Source organism: Heterocephalus glaber, unplaced genomic scaffold (genome assembly GCF_053883595.1).
Source record: "Heterocephalus glaber isolate CG9 unplaced genomic scaffold, H.glaber_assembly_v1.0 deba00001687, whole genome shotgun sequence".
NCBI classification, from domain to species: Eukaryota; Metazoa; Chordata; class Mammalia; order Rodentia; family Bathyergidae; genus Heterocephalus; species Heterocephalus glaber.
This window is the reverse complement of record NW_028258412.1, coordinates 13,382,133-13,400,538: the sequence shown is the minus strand read 5'-3', so window position 1 is coordinate 13,400,538 and position 18,406 is coordinate 13,382,133. Positions and strand designations below refer to the sequence as shown.

Below are 18,406 nucleotides of genomic sequence, written 5' to 3'. Positions count from 1 at the left end.
AGAATCCAGGCTCTAAGGCTCTGGGCCCATGTGTCTCCCAAGCAAGGTGCTCCCCACAACCATCATCATCAGCTCCACAGGAGAAAATGATGGACTGAATCTTGGGTCAAGGTCCCCAACAGGTCCATACACACAGAGGTAACAAACACAGCTACTACCTCAGTGACCTACTTGCTCTGCTGAGGTGACCTCCACAGCTTAAACCAAGGACAACATACTCCCTATCCCCATCTAGCTGCCATGGCAGAAGCATGCTGTTTGTGATGGTGCTAAAGAGGATGTGCAGCATGAAGTCAGACCCATCTGTCACTGCACCATTCCAGCTGCCCCACTGTGGACTCAGGCTGGGGGTGAAGGCGCAGGAAGGCTACGAGCCCCAGTACCCTGGCCACCAAACCCTGCTCACCTTCTTCAGGAGGCAGAAGCCTGGCACATGCTCGCCTTTGCTCTCATTGCCAATGAACCGGATTTCTTTGTGCAGTTCCTCAATCAGCGCCAACTGGTTGCCAGCATCCAGTTTCTGTGAGAATCCAAGAAAGAGCAGTGACGATCTCTAGCCCTTCCTCTCAAGACTGCCTCAAAACAGTACAGCAAAGGGAAAGGTGTGGGCGGCAGCATGAACAAGACTGGCCACAGGAGGGTCAACATTGAAGCTGAGTGACAGGAACATGGAGGGTTCCTGTCACAATCTATTCTTACAAATGGTTGGAATTTTCAGCCGGGCATGGCGGCACGTGCTTATAGTCTCAGCATGTGGAAGGCTGAGGCAGGAGGATCACTTGAGCCCAGGAGTTCGAGACCAGACTGGGCAACACAGCAAGATCCCAACTCAAAAACAAAGAAAAAGATACAAATGTATGGGATTTCTCCAATCAAAAGCTGGTTATGGAGTTAATGGTCCCCTTACCTTGGTGATGGCATTTAGGGCATCCCAGCTCTCTTCTAGAACCACAGGGCTGGAGTCATTGAAGAGGCGGATCAGGCCTGAGACCAGGCTCCGCAGGTGGCTGGTGTAGTCGGCCTTCGAGCGGGAGCAGTAGATGTTGAGGATGATGGCAGCAGCCTCCCTCATGCCCACATCAGGGCTTCGAGTGGCTTCCAACAGATCCTCAATAATGATCCGGTGACCAGTGTCATCCTCTACTGAGAGGATCACAGCCTGACAATTGGCCATCTCCTGAAAACCACAGGGGACATGTGTGCTGAGCACTGGCCCTCAGAGACAGGACAGGGTGACTGTTAGAAAGTGACAGGAGTGAGCGTGACCACCTTACCAGCTGCTCATCTGGAGTCCCGAGCTTCTCCTTCAGGGCTAACATGACTGCAGGGAGGATCACACCAAGATGACGGGTCAGAGCGTCACCTGCCACAGACGAAAGGAAAGCCAGCACCCGAGTATTCACAGGTGGTGTCGTCAACTGCAAGAATGATAAACAAGATCAACTTGAAGAATACTGCACCCACTCGGAGTCAAGCCCAGCAATGGGCTCTGGGAACAGAAGGGCAAGCAAGGGACCTTGTGTCCCTGCTCAGACCCGAAGGCCTACTCAGGTGTACCCTGGAGAACAAGGAAGGAGTGTCCCACCTACTGTACCCACCAGCCTCCCAACGTCTATGCTCAGAACTGGTCTTCTCAGGAGGCTCGGGGATAACAATGTGGCTCTGCAGCCAGAGCATGTTTGCCATGTGTTGGGATTTACCTTGGGCACGAGGTAGGGCAGCACCACACGACTCTTAATGGCCATAACTTGCTTCAGACCATCCAAGGCAAATTCTGATACCTCCTCATCATCCTGCAGAGGGACATTGGGGACAACCCTGAGAAGCTGGCTCCTGTCACATCCCCGCTGTCTGAACCAGCCACCACACCACCTTCTCCACCTGCCCTCTTGCCTTTTCACTGTACCCACATATACTTACCGTCCAAGAAGAAGCCCAAGCCAAATCTGCTCTAGCTGCACCCACTTCCCCCAAAGGGCCCACATGCCAACTGCCTTGGCAGAGTCATTCCCCTGCATTCTGCTGCTACAGAGACAGTAAAAGCCGTGCTGGTAGGTGTGTGGCAGATCCACTCACCAGCTGCTTCAGTAAAAACGGGAGGATGTCCTCCAGAGCCTGGTGGCCAATGGTGGAGTGCAGCTGCTCAAAGGTCTTGGCTGCGGCCTCTCGGACCTCCTCCAAGGGGTCACACAAAGCCTTCCTTGCTGTGGGCACGAGGGACTCCGAGAAATACAATACCTGCAACAGTGCGAGCAAGGGTGTACCAACGTGGAAAAGGCCCAGAGGGAGCAAGAGTAAACAAGGGGTCATGGGCCAGGGACTTCAACCCAGCCAAGCTGCAACTCCCTCTGCAGGACTTTTCAGTTAACCTAACTCTTCGTTGTGAAAATACTGAATACAAAAAAAACAGAGAAGATGCCCAATAAACTCCTCGTAAATCCCTCACCAAGACTTAATAACAAAGTTCTCCACTGTCCTGTTGAGTTCTCCAGAAACTCCCCATCTTCTACAGGAACTCCAAACTCCTTCTACAGCAGAGCCTGCAGGATCTGGCCCATTCTCTTACAAAATTCCCAGTCCTTCAAGCTTCAAACCAAGTACCTCCCCTTCTATAAAATCCCTAACAGCCCAGTGATGGTTCTGTTCCCTGAATAACCAATTCCACCACAGCAAAGCTCACTGAGTTCTACTGACTAGTTGCTGTGCCAGTATCAGCATTGGACCACAGGACTTTTGGGCATGATGACTCAGCCTCTGGAGGACTCAGTAACTACTCAATTATTCAAACTCTTCTGGTGACAGAATTTCTTTTGATGCTTTGCCAAACGGCATTAGATGTAAAAAAATTAATGAACGAATGAGTGAAAGGCCTACACTGGTACACACAGAAGGAGATGGATCTAGTAAACCAGACTAGGTTGCTCACACTAAGCAACTGGCTACCTGCTTCCATTTCTAACTGGCCATCCACTTACTCACTTCCATGCTATCTAACTCGAAAGCATCCTCAGTCTACTCACTAGAAGTGTTTCAAGGATCAGTGACCTTAGAAAGTAAGGTCATTACTTAGAAATAAAGTACTCCAAATCCTTGAATGTTGCTACTATGGAAACATAATTACTGCTAGAGACAATACATTTCCACCCACTGGGTACTTAAACACTTCCCAACTCCTCTCCTAAGAATGAGTGCACACCTCTCCTGCTCCCTGCCACCCTCTGCCACTCGTACTCGAGCACACACCCCATTCCCACTAAGCAGGCACCACACATTTTAATCTAATTAGCAGAGTGACACAGAAGAGACTGATCTGGAGCAATCTAAGGAGTGATGAGAAAGTCATCTCCAGTTTCCAAAGGCTGTATTAGGAGGCCTCCAAATTGCTTAGCTCTTAGCCTGGAAAACTGACAGGAAAGCTGCAAAGGAAACAAGTCCACATGTGGTTCAGCCAGTAACCTGCTGCCAAAAGTACCCTCCAGAGTGAGGCTCATGTATCCCTGAGGGCAGGGCTCCTGTGACATTCCCCTGACTTCTGAGTCAGACACCTTCAGGTATACCACCTCCAGGACCCTCTGAAGAAACTCACGGCGTCTCGGCTGGTGGACTTCATGATCTCACTCAGCCCAATGCACACGCCTTGTCTCTCATCGCTCTTCTGAGACCTGAGGCCTTCTTCAAGGATGGGGATGATCTCGGGGAGGATTTTCTCCCCTAGCTTCCGGACAAGGTCTCCCAATGTCCTTGCTGCAATCTGTCAGCAGAGATCAAGTCAGAACATCAATTCCTGGCAACCCCAAGGCACCCAGAGGACCAAAATGAGGATCCTGGAACCTCCCAGGGTTTATCTCAGTCACTCATTCAACTTCCCCAAATGGTCTCAGTCACAGTGTGCTCAAAACATACCACAAGGGGGCCAGGGATTTAGCTCAGTGGTTCCACCACCTGCCTCGCAAGTGCAAGGTCCCAAAGTTCAATCCCTGGTACCAAAAAAAAAACCACACCACAAGCCAGGCATGGTGGCGCACACCTATAGTCCCAGCACTCAGGAGGCTGAGGCAAGAGGATCATCATGAGTTTCAGGCCAGCCTGGGCACCATAGTGAGTTGGAGGCCAACCTGAACTACACAGCAAGAGTTTGTCTCAAACAAAACAAACAAAAAACACCACAGAAGGAAACTACTTCTGTTTCTCACTTATCTACACAGCTTCAAGCAAGAGCTGGCACCTTACATACAAACATGAAATACATCATGGGCAGCATGGTCAAGGCAATTTCCCTGGCTCATCCAAAATTACCCCTGTGCTCTTGCTCAGGGGAAGGTGAATTTGGAACAAATGCTTTAAGAAAGAAGAAAGGAAAAAACCTATCTCCTCTCTGGGACCTCAGGCAAACTGTTCTTTAGTGCCAAATACACAGTTTGCTTGCCAAGGCCAGGGGCTAGAAGTGGGCCAAAGGCAGAAGTGATCATCAGCCTCGACTGGGCACCTCGTCCCAACCACTGAATGCCATCTGTCCCTACTTGGTGCACCAGCCTTCTCTCACACCATACTTGCTCCTCTGATTTCTTATTCCAGCTACAATGGCCTTGCTCAGTCCTTCCCATGTGCCCTGGTGCTGCCTACCATAGGGCCTTTGCACACTCCAACCTTGTATCTAAAGTACTAGTCCCTCTATGGAAGTCTCTCACCACCTCCTTATCTAGATTGTGCTTACTCATCTTTCATCTTCAAGATTATTTCTTCTAAGAAGTGTTTGCTCACCCCTCACTAGGCCACATGCCCATATCATAAGCACACACAAGTTCATGTTGCACCTGCCATAGCTGCACCTGACACCTGTTTGTGTGATTATCTGGTTAATGTGCATCTGTTCCACCAGACAATAGATGAGAAGGATAAGGAATGGGACTGCCTTTCTTCTCCATTATATCCCAGGTACTAGGCTCCTGTGAGGCAAACAGTAAGTATTTCCTGAATGACTAAGTAAATAAATGTCCCTCTACTAAGATAGGAGACCGTTAGCCCTCTCCCAGGCTTTGCAGACCCAGCTCTCAAGGCTCTGCGAAGAGGCACTGGGGCTGGTGGGCCAGAGCAAGGCTTTGGAAACTTACTGTTCTCTTATCTGCACATGTGCTGGCCAGGAAACCCAGCAGCAGCCCAAAGAGAGTGGGCAAGATCTCACGCAAAGTTCGAGGGGTATTGGAAACAACAATCTTCCAGACGTGCAGGGATGCCTGCCGCACAACCAGCTGGGTGTCTGAGCGGCCCATGTAGAGTCCTGCCAGTACCCGGTTCCGGCGATCGACCCCCAGGGCAGTGATGATTGCCTGCAGTCCACAGAAGAGGGCAGAGAACACAAGGTGGTGAACACAGCATGGGCACCAGGGTGCACCCTCCCATCACCAAAGTGGGGAAACCAACGCCAGGCACACACCTTGTTGGATTGGGCAGTTCCAAAGTTGTCATCCTCAGAAGCAGTTTCTGTGGTCATCTTCCCAGTGACCCCTGAGATATGGAACAGGAGGTCTCCAAGGAGCTGAACAGAGCTGAACCTGCAAAGGCCAAGAAAAGCCTCAAAGAACAGTTTCAGGGCACAGCCCAGCACTGCACAGATGAAAAACTGGAATGCACCCCAAATATTCACTGTGGTTATTTGGAATGAGAAAAGAGTTCAGACAATTTTGTAGCAAGTTCAAGGCCAGGGATTCAAACCCTAGCACTACACCAGGAAAAATAAAAGGAAAGGCCAGGGATTTAGCTCAGTGCCACCATGCCTGCCTTGTAAGCACAAAGTCCTGAGTTCGATCTCTGGTACCGGAAAAAAAAACAAACATTTTTAAAAGCATGTGTGAGATTTCCATGATTAAAGTTATAAAAAGAAACTAAGCATGGTGGCACATGCCTGCAATCCCAGCTACTCTGGAGGCTGAGGCAGGAGGATCCCAAGTTCAAGGCCAGCCTGGGCCACTAAGCAAGACCATGTCTCAAAATAAAATTTGAAAAATAGGGCTGAAAAAAAAATCTGGAGATGTATCTCAGTGCTAGACCACCTGTCTACAATACGTGAGGTCTTGGGCTCAATCCCCAGTACTGAGAAAAAAACGAAAGAGGAAGAGAAGCATAAACAAGCAACAAGGAATATGGATTATCACAAGCATAGAAACCTGGAGAGGCCAAGAAGGATGAATTTTATTTCTCCTCAAATTAAGTATATTGCTTTTAATGATCTGAAAAATAATAATCATATTCAAACTGAACATTCAAGAGACACAGAAAGAAAGAATATAAAGAATCACCTTGCCGGGGATTTAGCTCAGTGGTTTCGTTGCCTGCTGCGCAAGCACAAGGACTCGAGTTCGATCCCCGGCACCAAAAAAAAAGAATCACCCAAACTCCCACTGTCTAGACAACCATTCTGAGATAGGTGCTGCCAAGTACACACTTCTCTCTACACATAGATCATGCACACACCACATGATGTGCAAAGAAGGCCTGAAGTAGGTGGCTGGGCCACGGCCTGCACTGTCTGGTCAACAACAGGTTGAGCTGCTGGGTTATTCACTACAATCCTTTGCTATTCTTTACAGTGTCTGAGCAAAAAGTCCAATGTGTGGATATGGTATGAGATTTTTAAGTCAACCTCCAATTTTCTAAATGTTAAGTAATGCTGCAATAAACATCCTTCTCCATACACTTAATCACTTGATCAAATACATTCTTAAAATAAATTCCTAGAAGTGCAATTTCAAGTGGAAAAAATATTTAAAACAAACTGCAGGAATAAACATATACCTACACACACCCACACACCCACACACACACACACACACACACACACACACATACACACACACTATCTATCTATCTATCTATCTATCTATCTATCTATCTATCTATATATCTCTCTCTATATATATTTTACTTATTTTGGTACTGGGGAATGAACCCAGGGCTTTCACATTAAAGCTACATCCCAGCCCTTTTATTTTTTGAGGCAGGGTCTCTTGCTATGTCACCAAGTTGCTCAAGCTGGGCTCAAACTTGCAGTCTTCCTTGCCTCAGCTTCCCAAAGTGCTGTGATTACAGGTATGTGCTAGCATAGCTGGCTTACAAGAAACTAGATGGTGACAAAACAGTTAAAAGCAAAGGTCTCGAGAAAGTGGAGGGAGCTCTCGGCAACATTCTGCTCTTTATTTCTCAATTGTAGTTCCTAAAAAAGAAGACTCGGGTCCAGTGGGCCTCTCAGCCCACATTCTCACCGTATTCTCCAGAGGTCATCAAAAAGGCCTTGCTCCAGCTGGGGCAGCAGCAGAGCAATGGCTGTCTCTGCATACATGGAGATGACTCGCTGGCCTGCACGCAGGGCAGTGTCTCGCACAAACTCGTTCTCATCAGCCAGAGCCTGGGCATGCAGAGACTGGGTCAGCCAGGGCTGCCTCTCCTTGGGCAGCCTGACCAAAAGGAAATGGGGCTCCCTGAAGAGGACAGGGACTCCTATCCTCTCCAGGAGAGCAGTGGCATCCTGCTCCCATTCCTTCCATCCTCAGCAAGATCACTGGTACCTACTTTGAGGATGCAGGGGATGATGGGCCCCACATAAGGGGTGAACTTGTCCCCAAAGGTAATGGGCAGGTAGTTGAACATCATGATGTAGCCATCTCGGACATGGGGTGCAATGTCCACTTTGCTGGCCGTAGCCACAATTTCCGGCATCAGCTTCTCCAACTTCTCCACTCCCAAGCCAGCCATGACCTCAGCCAGCCCTATAACACAAAGGCAGAATGAACTCACTAGCTCTGAGGGCCCCTGGATGGCATTCCCAGTCTGGCCCCTGGGCCTGCTTCAGCCTCACCTTGTGCAGCGCCTGAGCGATCCACAGAGCTCTGCTCATAGGTCAGTGTCTCCATCAGCCATGGCAGCAAGTCCTCAAAGCACGACTCCCCCATCCCTTTCACCATGGCACCAAGAGCCTTGGCAGACACTGTCCGCACCTGTGAGGGAACCAAGAACAAGGACAGTGAGGAGAGGCAGCTCACAACAAAGTAGCCAAGCAGTGAGGCACCTCTAGCCTCCTTTCCTTTGCCTGAGAGACATAAAAGCAACTCTGCAGAATTCCCAATAATCAGGCCAGGGATTTAGCTCAATGGTTCCAGCGCCTGCCTTGCAAGCACAAGGACCTGAGTTCGATCCCCAGTACCCCCCCCCAAAAAAACCAACCAATTCCCAATAATCAGTTTTCTGGAGACTAAAATACTCTTTTCTGGGCTAAAATACTGAACTTCCCCCACCCCAGACTCACCTCAGGCACAGGGTCCAAAAGAGAGGCTTTCAGACCAGGCGTCACACTGGGCAAGTAGGGGGCCAAGTCCTGCAACAATACACGAGGAGAATCAAGTGTAGCCCAACGCGCCACAGACCAAAGCCCAACTCCTCCCACCTGCTCTTGGGGCAAGGCCCTCCCCAAAGTCTGGAATTCTTAGGAAATATTTCTGGTCCTTTCCTTTCAGAATTTCATTATCATCTTCTCTTTTTTCACCTCAAAATGTTTGTGTCTTGATGTAGCCTTTGGTTTTAAGGAAAAATTTTAAATATAGAAAATGCCTTATGTTCACTGCAGCAGCTCTTAAAATAGTTAAAAAAAAAATCCTTGGACACTATTTGACCAATGATAGAATTATGTAAGTTATGGAATATAAACTTGTTGGGGTATATTACTAAAAATCAGTTTTATGAGTAACTTGCTGTAACATGGAAATACACTGTAATTTTTTAAATGGAATGTAAAAGTATTTATAGTAATTGTCTTAGTGTTATAGGACTGTGTGTATAATTTGCTTTTTTAATTTTTTAATTTCTCAAATTTTCTAGGATTGACATAACTTTTGACTTCTTTTGCCTATCACAGCAGAACTGTGGTAGACAGCGAAATCACATGTGCAAATTCTTGGGAGCAAATAAACAAATCAAAGCTCCCAAACTAGATTCAATTCCTCTAAGGGGCTTACAGAAGCAAATACTCGAGACAAGAGAACACAGGGAAGAAGAGTAGCAGCTATTTCATTAACATCCCTGAAAAGTCAAAGGAGAAGGTGGGCTTTTCCTCCATGTCATGTAACAGGGGGCCCGTGAGGGGCCTCAGCTGAGGACCAAAACAGTGAGAACTAAGACAATCTTTACCATGCTCAGGAAGATGCCCAGAGAGACCAAATTTCTACCTCCCACCTAAATGGCCCATTTTCCGCTGAAAACATAATCAAGAACCAGCTGGGAATGTAGCTCAGTGTTACAGTGCATGTCTTGCACACAGGAGGACCTGGGTTCAATCCACAGCAGCACAAAACAACAAAAAATCATAACCAGGAACCAGTGCCTGCATCCCCCCCAACCTGCTGTGGACACGGGGGACTCTATATCCTAAACAAGCATCAATCCATTCATCTATCTCACGCCACCCCTAGCTGGGCTGCTACCTTCTGGTCTGTCAGAGAGTACATGTTGCCAATAATCTGTGCTGCCATCTTCCGAGTGTCTGTAGAGCGATCCTGGAAGGCTCTCTGGACAATGGGCATGATGAGAGCAAGGGATGGGGCATCAATGAAGTGGACAAATTTGGTGTCCAGCAGAGTCTGCAGGCACTTCTGGGTCTTCCTTGATGGGTCCGTCAGGGCATCCAGCAGGACAGGAGCAATGGCTGCAGTTCCACACAGGAGAGAGGCTGATTTGTACTAGTCTATGCAGTAGCAAAGCCACAGGACCCCCAGAACCAAAGTGGGTCAGAAGAGCAAGGAGACTGGAGCACCTCCCCCTGAAGCTCCACGAGCTGCTTGCTAAAGAACCCATCCTGCTCACTCCACTAGCAGGACTGGACAACTGCTGTGTGAAGGCAATAGCTATCGCCCTTTGCATTGCAACCTGTAACCAGGCCAGGCACCTGTGGGCTGCTTTCAACAGGCACTGAGCTGCATCCAGTGCTAACCCTGCACAGGACTGTTTACTGGGCACCAAGGACCTTAATCTGGAACCAGTAACCAAATACTGGCTTTGTGAAAAAAACTGTTTTAAGACACCAAAGTTCCATGAACCAGTAACAGAAATGAGCACACAGGACATGTAGCCTAGCCTATTATAAAATAAGTTCTTAAGGGGCCAGAGATTTAGCTCAGTGGTTTCACCACTTGCCTCACAAGCACAAGGTCCTGAGTTCAGTCCCCAGCACCAAAAAAAATTTTTAAAATAAAATAAGTTCTGAAAACTCAGCATCAATAGCCCAGGAGAAGGAATTCCTACAGGAATACCTGGCTTATCTCTTCCACAAGTCCAGGGAGTTTAACCACTATAAAGACACACATTGACCAATAATTGAAAAAACTACTAATGCAATTTAAAAATGGCCAACTGATCTGAACAGTCAGCTCTCTAAAGATATGCAAAGAGCCATAAGTACAGGAAAAGATATTCAACATCACTGGTCGTTAAGAAAATACAAATCAGGGCCGGGGATTTAGCTCAGTGGTTCCACCGCCTGCCTTGCAAGCACAAGGACCCGAGTTCGATCCCCAGTACCAAAAAATAAAATACAAATCAAAACCACAATGATGGGCTGGGGATTTAGCTCAGTGGTTCCAGCGCCTGCCTGGCAAGCACAAGGTCCCGAGTTCAATCCCCGGTAGCAAAAAAAAAAAAAAAACCACAATGAGATGCCACTTCAAACCCTCTGGAATGCTATAATCAAAAGGATACTAAAAAAAAAAAAAAAAAAAATGATACTAACAGGGCCAGGGATTTAGTCCAGTGGTTCTGCCATCTGCCTTGCAAGTGCAAGGTCCTGAGTTCGATCCCCAGCACCAAAAAAAAAATATACTAACAAGTACAGGCAATTGACACTCATACACTGATGTTGGGAATGTCAAACGCTGCAACCATCTGGACACTAGGAAAGTATGGCAGTTCCTCAAAAGGTTAAATAGTTATCAAATGAACTAGGAATTCTATTCCTAGGTATCTAACAGAGAAAACTAAAAACATCTAACTTTTACACAAAGGTTCACAACAGCATTTTTTTAAAAATTATTATTACTGGGGGCCTTCCCACTGAACTATATTCCCAGACCTGTTTTATTTTGAGACAGGGTCTTGCTAAGACATGAAGTTCCCCAAGCTGAGCTAAAACTTGAGATCCTCCTGCCTTAGCCTCCTTTAGTGCTGGGATTACAGGTGTGCACCATTGTCCCTGGCTTGCAGCATTACTCTTAATAGCCAAATAGTGGAAACAAGCCAAATGTCTATCAATAGATAAAGGATAAAGAAAATGTGGTACAGTGAAGTGGAATGGAATGGGATATATTATATGCAATGGCATATTATTCAACCATAAAAAGGCATGAAGTACTGATATATTCTACAACACAGATGAACCTCAAAAACATGTTAAGACATCAGACACCTGCTGGGAATGAAGCTCAGTGGCACCGCAACTTCCTGGCAAGAACAAGGTCCTGAGTTTGATCCCCGTACCATAAAAAAAAAAAAAAAAAAAGTCAGACATCAAAGGTCACATATATGTTGTATTTTTTTTTTTTTTGGTACCAGGGATCAAACTCGGGACCTTGCGCTTTCGAGGCAGGTGGCAGAACCACTGAGCTAAATCCCCAGCCCCAATGTTGTATGATTTTTATAAAATTTTCAGAACAAAGTTATAGAAGTAAGTACATTAGTGGTTGTCAGGAGTGAGGGGTAGGGGAGAAATGAAGAATGACTGCCAGTGGGAATGAGGTTTCTTTCTGGGATGATAGAAATACCCTAGAATTAGACAGTGGTGAGACTTTCACGGTTTTGTGGATATATTAAACACTACTGAATCATATCCTTTTAGGAGCATATTTCATATTATGCAAGTTTTATTTCAATTTTTTAAAAAAGAAATTCATGCTGTGTTCCTAAATGAAGCATTTCCACTTGTTTGACACCCAGACATGGTGGTGCACATCTGTAATACCAGCACTCAGGAGGCTGAGGCAGGAGGGTCACCACGAGTTCAAGGCCAGTCTGGGCCACATAGTGAGACGCTGTCTCAAAAAGAAAAATGAAAATACCCAGGCCTGTTGGGTATTATGCAAGTGGGGACTCACAGAAGCAGAGCAGAATAGTGGATGCCAGGGGCTAAGGGACTGATGGAGAGAGGGAAGCTAGGAAGATGTTGGTCAAAGGTACAAAGTTTCAGATGGGCAGCGTGAAGACATTCTGGGGACACAATGTACAGCATGGTGACCAGTTAGTAATTATCTGTTGTATACTTGAAATTTTACTAAAAGAGTAGATCTTAAATGTTCTCATACAAAAAAAAAACTATATGAGGTGATAGGTATGTTAATTAGCTTGATTATGGCAATCATTTCACAGTGCATACATGTACCAAGGCATCTCACTGTACTCATAAATATATACATGAGTATGTATTTGCTTAACTGTGATGCTTCAATAAAGATGGAAAAAACTTTAAATAAAAATCAAATGAATTTCGATCCCCAGTACCAAAAAAAAAAAAAAAAAAATCAAATGAATTATTTTTCGGTACTGGGGATTGGATCCAGTTTCCCAAGTTGCCCTCAAACTTGTGATCCTCTCCCCTCAGTCTCTTAAGTGTGCGCTACTCTGCCCTGGCTGAAATGAATTTTTCTTAAAAAAGCATGTATGCTTACTGAATTGTCTTCAGTAACTGAGAATTATGCTGAAATCTCCCATCATGAGAATGAATTTGTGAATTCCTCTCTATAGTTTTATGTATTCTTTGTTTTGTTTTTTGAGACAGGGTCTCACTACATAGTTTAGGCTGGCCTTGAACTTGTGGTGATCCTCCTGCCTCAGCCTCCTGAGTGCTGGGATTAGAGCGTGCACCACCACACCTGGCTTAGGCTTATATATTTTGTCATATATTTGGGGGCAATTAAACTTAGGATCATTATAGCTTCTTAGAAAACCAAAACCCATTTTTTTTTTTTTTGGTACCATGGATTGAACTCAGGACCTTGCACTTTCAAGGCAGGTGATAGAACCACTGAGCTAAATCCCCAGCCCTAAAAAAACCTTTTTTTTTCTTAAAATTAAAACAACAAAAATACAACTCTCTTCTCTTAAGAACTTTCCTTAAAAACAAAAGGATAAAGTAAAACAAGGACACAGGCTGGAGATGTAACTCAGTGGTAGAGCACTTGCCTAGCAGGTGCAAGGCCCTGGGTTCCATTCCCAGTACCATAAAAAATTAAGTAAAATAAACAAAAAAACCCCCATGATTTTCTAAATGAAAAAATATTTAGCAATATGCTGGTTGAAGCACTGATACTCCAAGCTGAAGCTTAAAAAGCAGCAAGTAAAATACCTGTCAAGATGGCTGGCTGGGTTTCTTCCTAGCAGTTAGCTTCTTCTCACCCCTCAGAAAAGAATCATACTAAAGAATACAGTTAAGGGACTAATCCTTTCCTTAACCCTCCTCTGTATGGCAGGCCTGCTACAGTGAGATGGAAAGAAAGTTCCCAAATAGCCTAACACTTTGCATGGCACTGATGTGGTCCCAACTGTCAGTCAACCTGTGGACCTCACACCTCAGCTTAGTGCACAAGTCTCTCAGAGTCAAGCTGCCCTTGAGCCAGTGACTCAGTGTCCCTATCTATGCATCCCATGACGTCTGCTCCAGACCAGTGGGAGAACAGACTGCTTCCAAAATCTCTTCAACTAATTTATTCTAGGAGAATGGCTTCTCAGCATTTAGAGGTTATTTCAATGTGAACGTCCTCAAGAGCAAGGATCTTAGCTGAATGGATGCAAACTTCCTGGAGTAGGGGGTGCAGGGCAGCCAGGGCAAGTGCCCTCAGGGAAGCTTACCCAGGATCTCAGGGTTCCTGATGACAGAGCCAATCTGCCGGAGCGCCTGCTGTCCAGCCTTCTGTACTTTGACGTGGGAGTCAGTCAGCACCTCTGTGAGCTTGGGGACGATATTGGGTAGGCAGGACGACAGCTGCTTGGGAGCGCAATACGCCATTGCCCCGAGCAGCTCCACCGACCCTACAGATAGCAGACACGTGCCAGCACTGAGTCACTGAGCACAGGCCAACAAAAGTCACCTATGCTGGCTGCACACTGCTCAACTGGTCCCTGGGAGGAGGGCAGGGAGTGAAAGATTCCTGAGGCCTGCTAAGTGCTGGAATCCCAGGTGAGGGGCAGTTTGTGTGAGAGGAAGAGGCAGGCCAGGATAAGAGCATCCTGGCTTAGCCCTAGTGGTGATACAAAGCCAATTCACTGAATTTCTCTGGCCTCAGTTTCCTTATCCACTAATGAAAAAACTGATTTGGACCTGTGATGTCTTGGTGAAGAATGAAGGACCAAGGGGGAGCCCAAGTAGAAGGACCAAACCTTCACTGTCCTCCAACCAGAGCAGCTCTGCTTGTATCTGTTTTGCATATTAGGGTTCCAGATAAAATTATATTTTTACAAAGTTTTACTAGATGCAGAAGGTTTTAAAGCCCGAGAAAACTTTCAAGCTCGGGATTTCCTGACTTAAGGTGGAGGCTCATGTCAGAACTGTACTGGGCATGAAAGCACACAAATTATAAAAGAACTAAGCTGCCACAGGCAGAGTCTCGGCTTGTCCCTGGGCTGGGAACCACACATACACAGGACAAGAGCTGTGGCTATCTGAATCTCTGTTAAAGCAGTTTTCAGAGCAGGGAGCTGAGAATGACAGAAAGTAGTGGCCTTACCGGCTTTGGTCCGCCAGGATTCCTCCTCCAGGGCGGCTAACAAGGAGGGGAGCACCAGCTTCACCCCATGAGCACTCAGGTTGCTCATCACAGCCTTGGCACAATCATCTGCAGCCTCAAGGGAAGAGAGAAGACATTCAGGGACCTCCACTCAAGCAAGGGTCAAGGCCTGACACTAGCCTTAATATTCCCCCAGTGACCACACATACTGGGACTGTTGTGTCAAACCCCAAACAGGGACAGCCAAGAACACATCTTGTAAAACTCAGGATGTTAGGGACCTTGAGGGAGTCCATACCATACCAGTATTGAGTGCTCCAGATGCACACAGAAGGGATTCTAGCAATGGGGACTTGACCTCACTTCAGAGGCCCCCTGGCCAAGCCCACATCCAGCAGCCTCCCCAAAGCAAGGGCTGGCTCTCACATACTTCTCCTGTGCAGCCTCAGGACTTACCTCACGAACATACTGGTTCCCATCTCCGAAACACAGAAGCAGATGGGGCAGCACATGAACCACATAGGGCTCAAAGAGCTTCCCCAGCATGGTGCACAGCATCTCGAAGGCAAAGAGGGCCCCTGTGGAGAGAAAGCAGGACAGCTGGAACAAAGTCGTCTGGGGCTGCCACAGGGAACTGAAGAGGCAGGCCACCTCCTGCCACCTTTTCAGCCCAATTCAGGGCAGCTGTGGGATTAAAGTATAACAGCCTCTGTCTCAGCACTCAGAGCAGAAATGTGATGGAGCACAATAGGAAGAGCAAGCAGGGAGCTATCCATTCCTTCCTGGGACTTAAAACTCAAAGTGCAAAACCTGTCTCAGCCAAGGGTGCTGCTAAGTTAGAAATTAGGAAGTCTGGGCCAAACCAGCAAGTTTGGGGCTGGAATGGGTCACATACACGGCTGCCCTCTGCAGCATACACAGACACACAGGCACACACACACACATCCCTTTAGCTGGGTACGCACACACACATACATTCTTTCAGCTGGGAAGGAAATGCCAGATCCCTCCTCTGGCCACGTGGGCTCTGACTTCCCGTGCTGGCAGCACCAAGCTCAGAGACACTCACCCTCTCGCCGACGAAAGTTCTTCTTATCCTGGATGGCATCCGTCAGTGCTGCCATCATTTCCTGCTGTTTCAGAGAGAGGATGCCCAGGCCCTTCACTAGGCCTGCTAGGCCATATGCAGCCCCTTTGCGTTCTGCATACTTGTCTGACTCCAGCAGCTGCTGCATGAGCCGCTGGATCATCCCTCCAGCATCCTCCTTGATGGCTGGCACAAGAGGTGGTAAGCAGCTGGCCACAGACTCCTGGACCTAAGGGAGGCCACCTCATCAGTGCAGCAAGCTCAGCAACAGCAGGTTCCTAGTGACTAGTGGCCCTGTACAGCACCTGTACTAGACCACCCAAGCCCCATCTCAGCCACTACTGAGGGTGTCACAGGGCATCAGAGAGGCAGCCTTTTATCCATCATGATATATATGCTCCATCACGGTACATGCTGCAATCCATTACTCACAAGAGCATCAGCCTTTATGGTGCTGTCTCTGGTCTACACAGAGGACTGCAGACTAGGAGCATGGGGAAACCCCAAAGGCTGGGTCCACCCAGAAAGATTTCCAGAGAAAAGCATGCTACTGCATCTCCCTAAAGCAGCTTGTGTTTGTCATTTTCCAAACTTGTCAACGTCACAGAGAAATTGGGCTGGGCTTTATAGGACCGGGCCCAAGTTAGGTGCTACCTAAAGACATTTAATCCTGCCTTCCAGCCATAGCTCATGAAGCCCAACGTGGGAACAGCAAAGCGCTGTGCTGCCAGCTGCCCAGGTGGGGCTCTTCGGCTGGGTTGGGTTTTCTAACACTTCATTTGACCACCATTTTGGAAGCTTGTCTTCAACTATGAATTTCATGAGGATGCTCTGGCTAGTCCAAAAGGCACATCACAGAAATTATACGTAAATTCACGTTTTCAACAAAGAGAAAAAAATCCTTTGTGCTGTGGTGCACAGGCTGCATTAAAAGGCACTTACAACAGGTAACAAACATGCAGAGAAGGCCAGGAGAAGGCTTGACATAGAGGAGCCCATGTTTTTCTTTTTTTTTTTAAACCTTTATATCCTCAGAGCAAGATTTATATTACAAACAACAGCAGCAACAAAAATAGCTAGTAAACGAGTAGAAAAATATGAAATAGCTAAGAAATCTGTTAGAACAAAATAACTTCCTCCCCAGAAGTACAATTCACTATAAACCAGGCTCTCCAGGAAATAGGACTGGGACAGATGAACCCATTCAGCCCCAAGCATCCCATGACCTCTCCTCAGTGGGACCCATTCCCAAGGGGGCTGGTGAGCCCCAGGACAGAGAGCAGGTACCTGCTGAGAGGGGGTGGAAAGAGCTGCAATGAGCTTGGCAACAATGGGCTTCACTTTGGGGTCGCTCTTGTCCAGGTGTTTGGCCAATGAGCCCATCAGGATCACCACGCTCTGCCGCACAGCATCATAGCTGGCATCGTTGGGCGCATCCTTCAAGAACTCTTCAAACACTGGCAGCAGTGAGTTGACATTGTCCTGGAAAGGCCAGTCCCCCAGAACCACAGGTCAAGACTATGAGCCCTGTGGGCTATAGCAGGATGATTTTTTTTTTTTTTTTGGTACCTGGGATCGAACTCATGACTTTGGGCTTGCAAGCCAGGCGTAGCACCACTGAGCTAAATCCCCAGCCCTGATATTCTCTATCTTGAGGACCAACCCTGGGTCTGACTCTGGAACAGAGATTCTGACAAGCCAGCCAACCAGGCTGGGCTACAGCATATTTGTATGAATTTAACAATCTCTCAGGGGCTCAAAAGAGATATAAATGTAATTTCCCATCAGAGGCTAGTGCCCTGCAGGATTTCTGAGACTCAGGGTCTCTATGTCCGTTGCTCAGCCCCATCTCCTCAGCTGGCCAAAAACCTCTTACCTTCCCATGGGCATTGAGTGTTGCTAGAGCTGCATCTAACATGCATTTCCGGACATCTGGGTTTCGGTCATTGAGAGCATCAGGGACAAAAAACTGAAACAGTGGCTTCACCTGAGAGCTGTCCAGATACTGGGAGAGCTTGTTCAGGGCCAACGCCAGGCCACACCTGAGAAAGAAATGGGAGCATATGGGTGGGCAAGAGCCAGCCAAGAGCCTCCTGTACTGATGGATGGAATCAGTGCCAGCATAGGAAAAAAGCAGCTGGACAACAGCAAATACCATTTTGGGAGCACACACAGCTCATAGCCCACAGCCCAGTGCCCAGAGCCCACTGCCGAGTACTTGCCCAGTTTTGGGGAGCAATCCACTTGTCAAATGGAGACCAGACATCTACATTGAGTTTATCTGCTAAGGTGTGTCCTTGGGCAGGGGACTTACTGTACCTGTTTCCCTATATGTGAGTACAATGCCCACCCCTCTATCTTTAAGATTGGTTGTGAAAGAAGAGAGATAAAAGAATTGGATATGAAGGCTTTGGAAGGGAACATATTCTAAAAGGGCAAAGTGGCATTATTCTTTTCAGAAAGTCACTAGAGCAAAGAATCTACATCCTATCCCTATCTGATGGTCTGGAATGAGAAATGAACTAAGAAAAGCCCATATACCACTCCACAATGACACAAGTTGCAC

At 47.2% G+C, this 18,406-nt stretch overlaps 1 protein-coding gene across 2 annotated transcripts in view; it reads right to left on the bottom strand.

The window, feature by feature from the left end:
- Nucleotides 1–18,406, bottom strand: part of Gcn1 (GCN1 activator of EIF2AK4) — a 64,128-nt gene that overhangs the window by 9,733 nt on the left and 35,989 nt on the right. For both annotated transcript variants that reach the window (XR_002394489.2, XM_004843682.3), the window contains exons 32-50: nt 17,717–17,882; nt 17,128–17,322; nt 15,823–16,069; nt 15,210–15,331; nt 14,754–14,868; nt 13,879–14,058; nt 9,471–9,691; nt 8,300–8,368; nt 7,853–7,991; nt 7,567–7,763; nt 7,260–7,402; nt 5,435–5,552; nt 5,112–5,327; nt 3,587–3,751; nt 2,077–2,238; nt 1,701–1,793; nt 1,275–1,418; nt 908–1,177; nt 407–520 (exon numbers count right to left, since the gene is read on the bottom strand). Coding sequence is in view for 1 of the 2 variants with exons in the window: in XM_004843682.3 (XP_004843739.2) it covers nt 407–520; nt 908–1,177; nt 1,275–1,418; nt 1,701–1,793; nt 2,077–2,238; nt 3,587–3,751; nt 5,112–5,327; nt 5,435–5,552; nt 7,260–7,402; nt 7,567–7,763; nt 7,853–7,991; nt 8,300–8,368; nt 9,471–9,691; nt 13,879–14,058; nt 14,754–14,868; nt 15,210–15,331; nt 15,823–16,069; nt 17,128–17,322; nt 17,717–17,882 (3,076 nt within the window). In the remaining variant the exon portion in view is untranslated. The remainder of the gene's footprint in view (nt 1–406; nt 521–907; nt 1,178–1,274; nt 1,419–1,700; nt 1,794–2,076; nt 2,239–3,586; nt 3,752–5,111; nt 5,328–5,434; nt 5,553–7,259; nt 7,403–7,566; nt 7,764–7,852; nt 7,992–8,299; nt 8,369–9,470; nt 9,692–13,878; nt 14,059–14,753; nt 14,869–15,209; nt 15,332–15,822; nt 16,070–17,127; nt 17,323–17,716; nt 17,883–18,406) is intronic.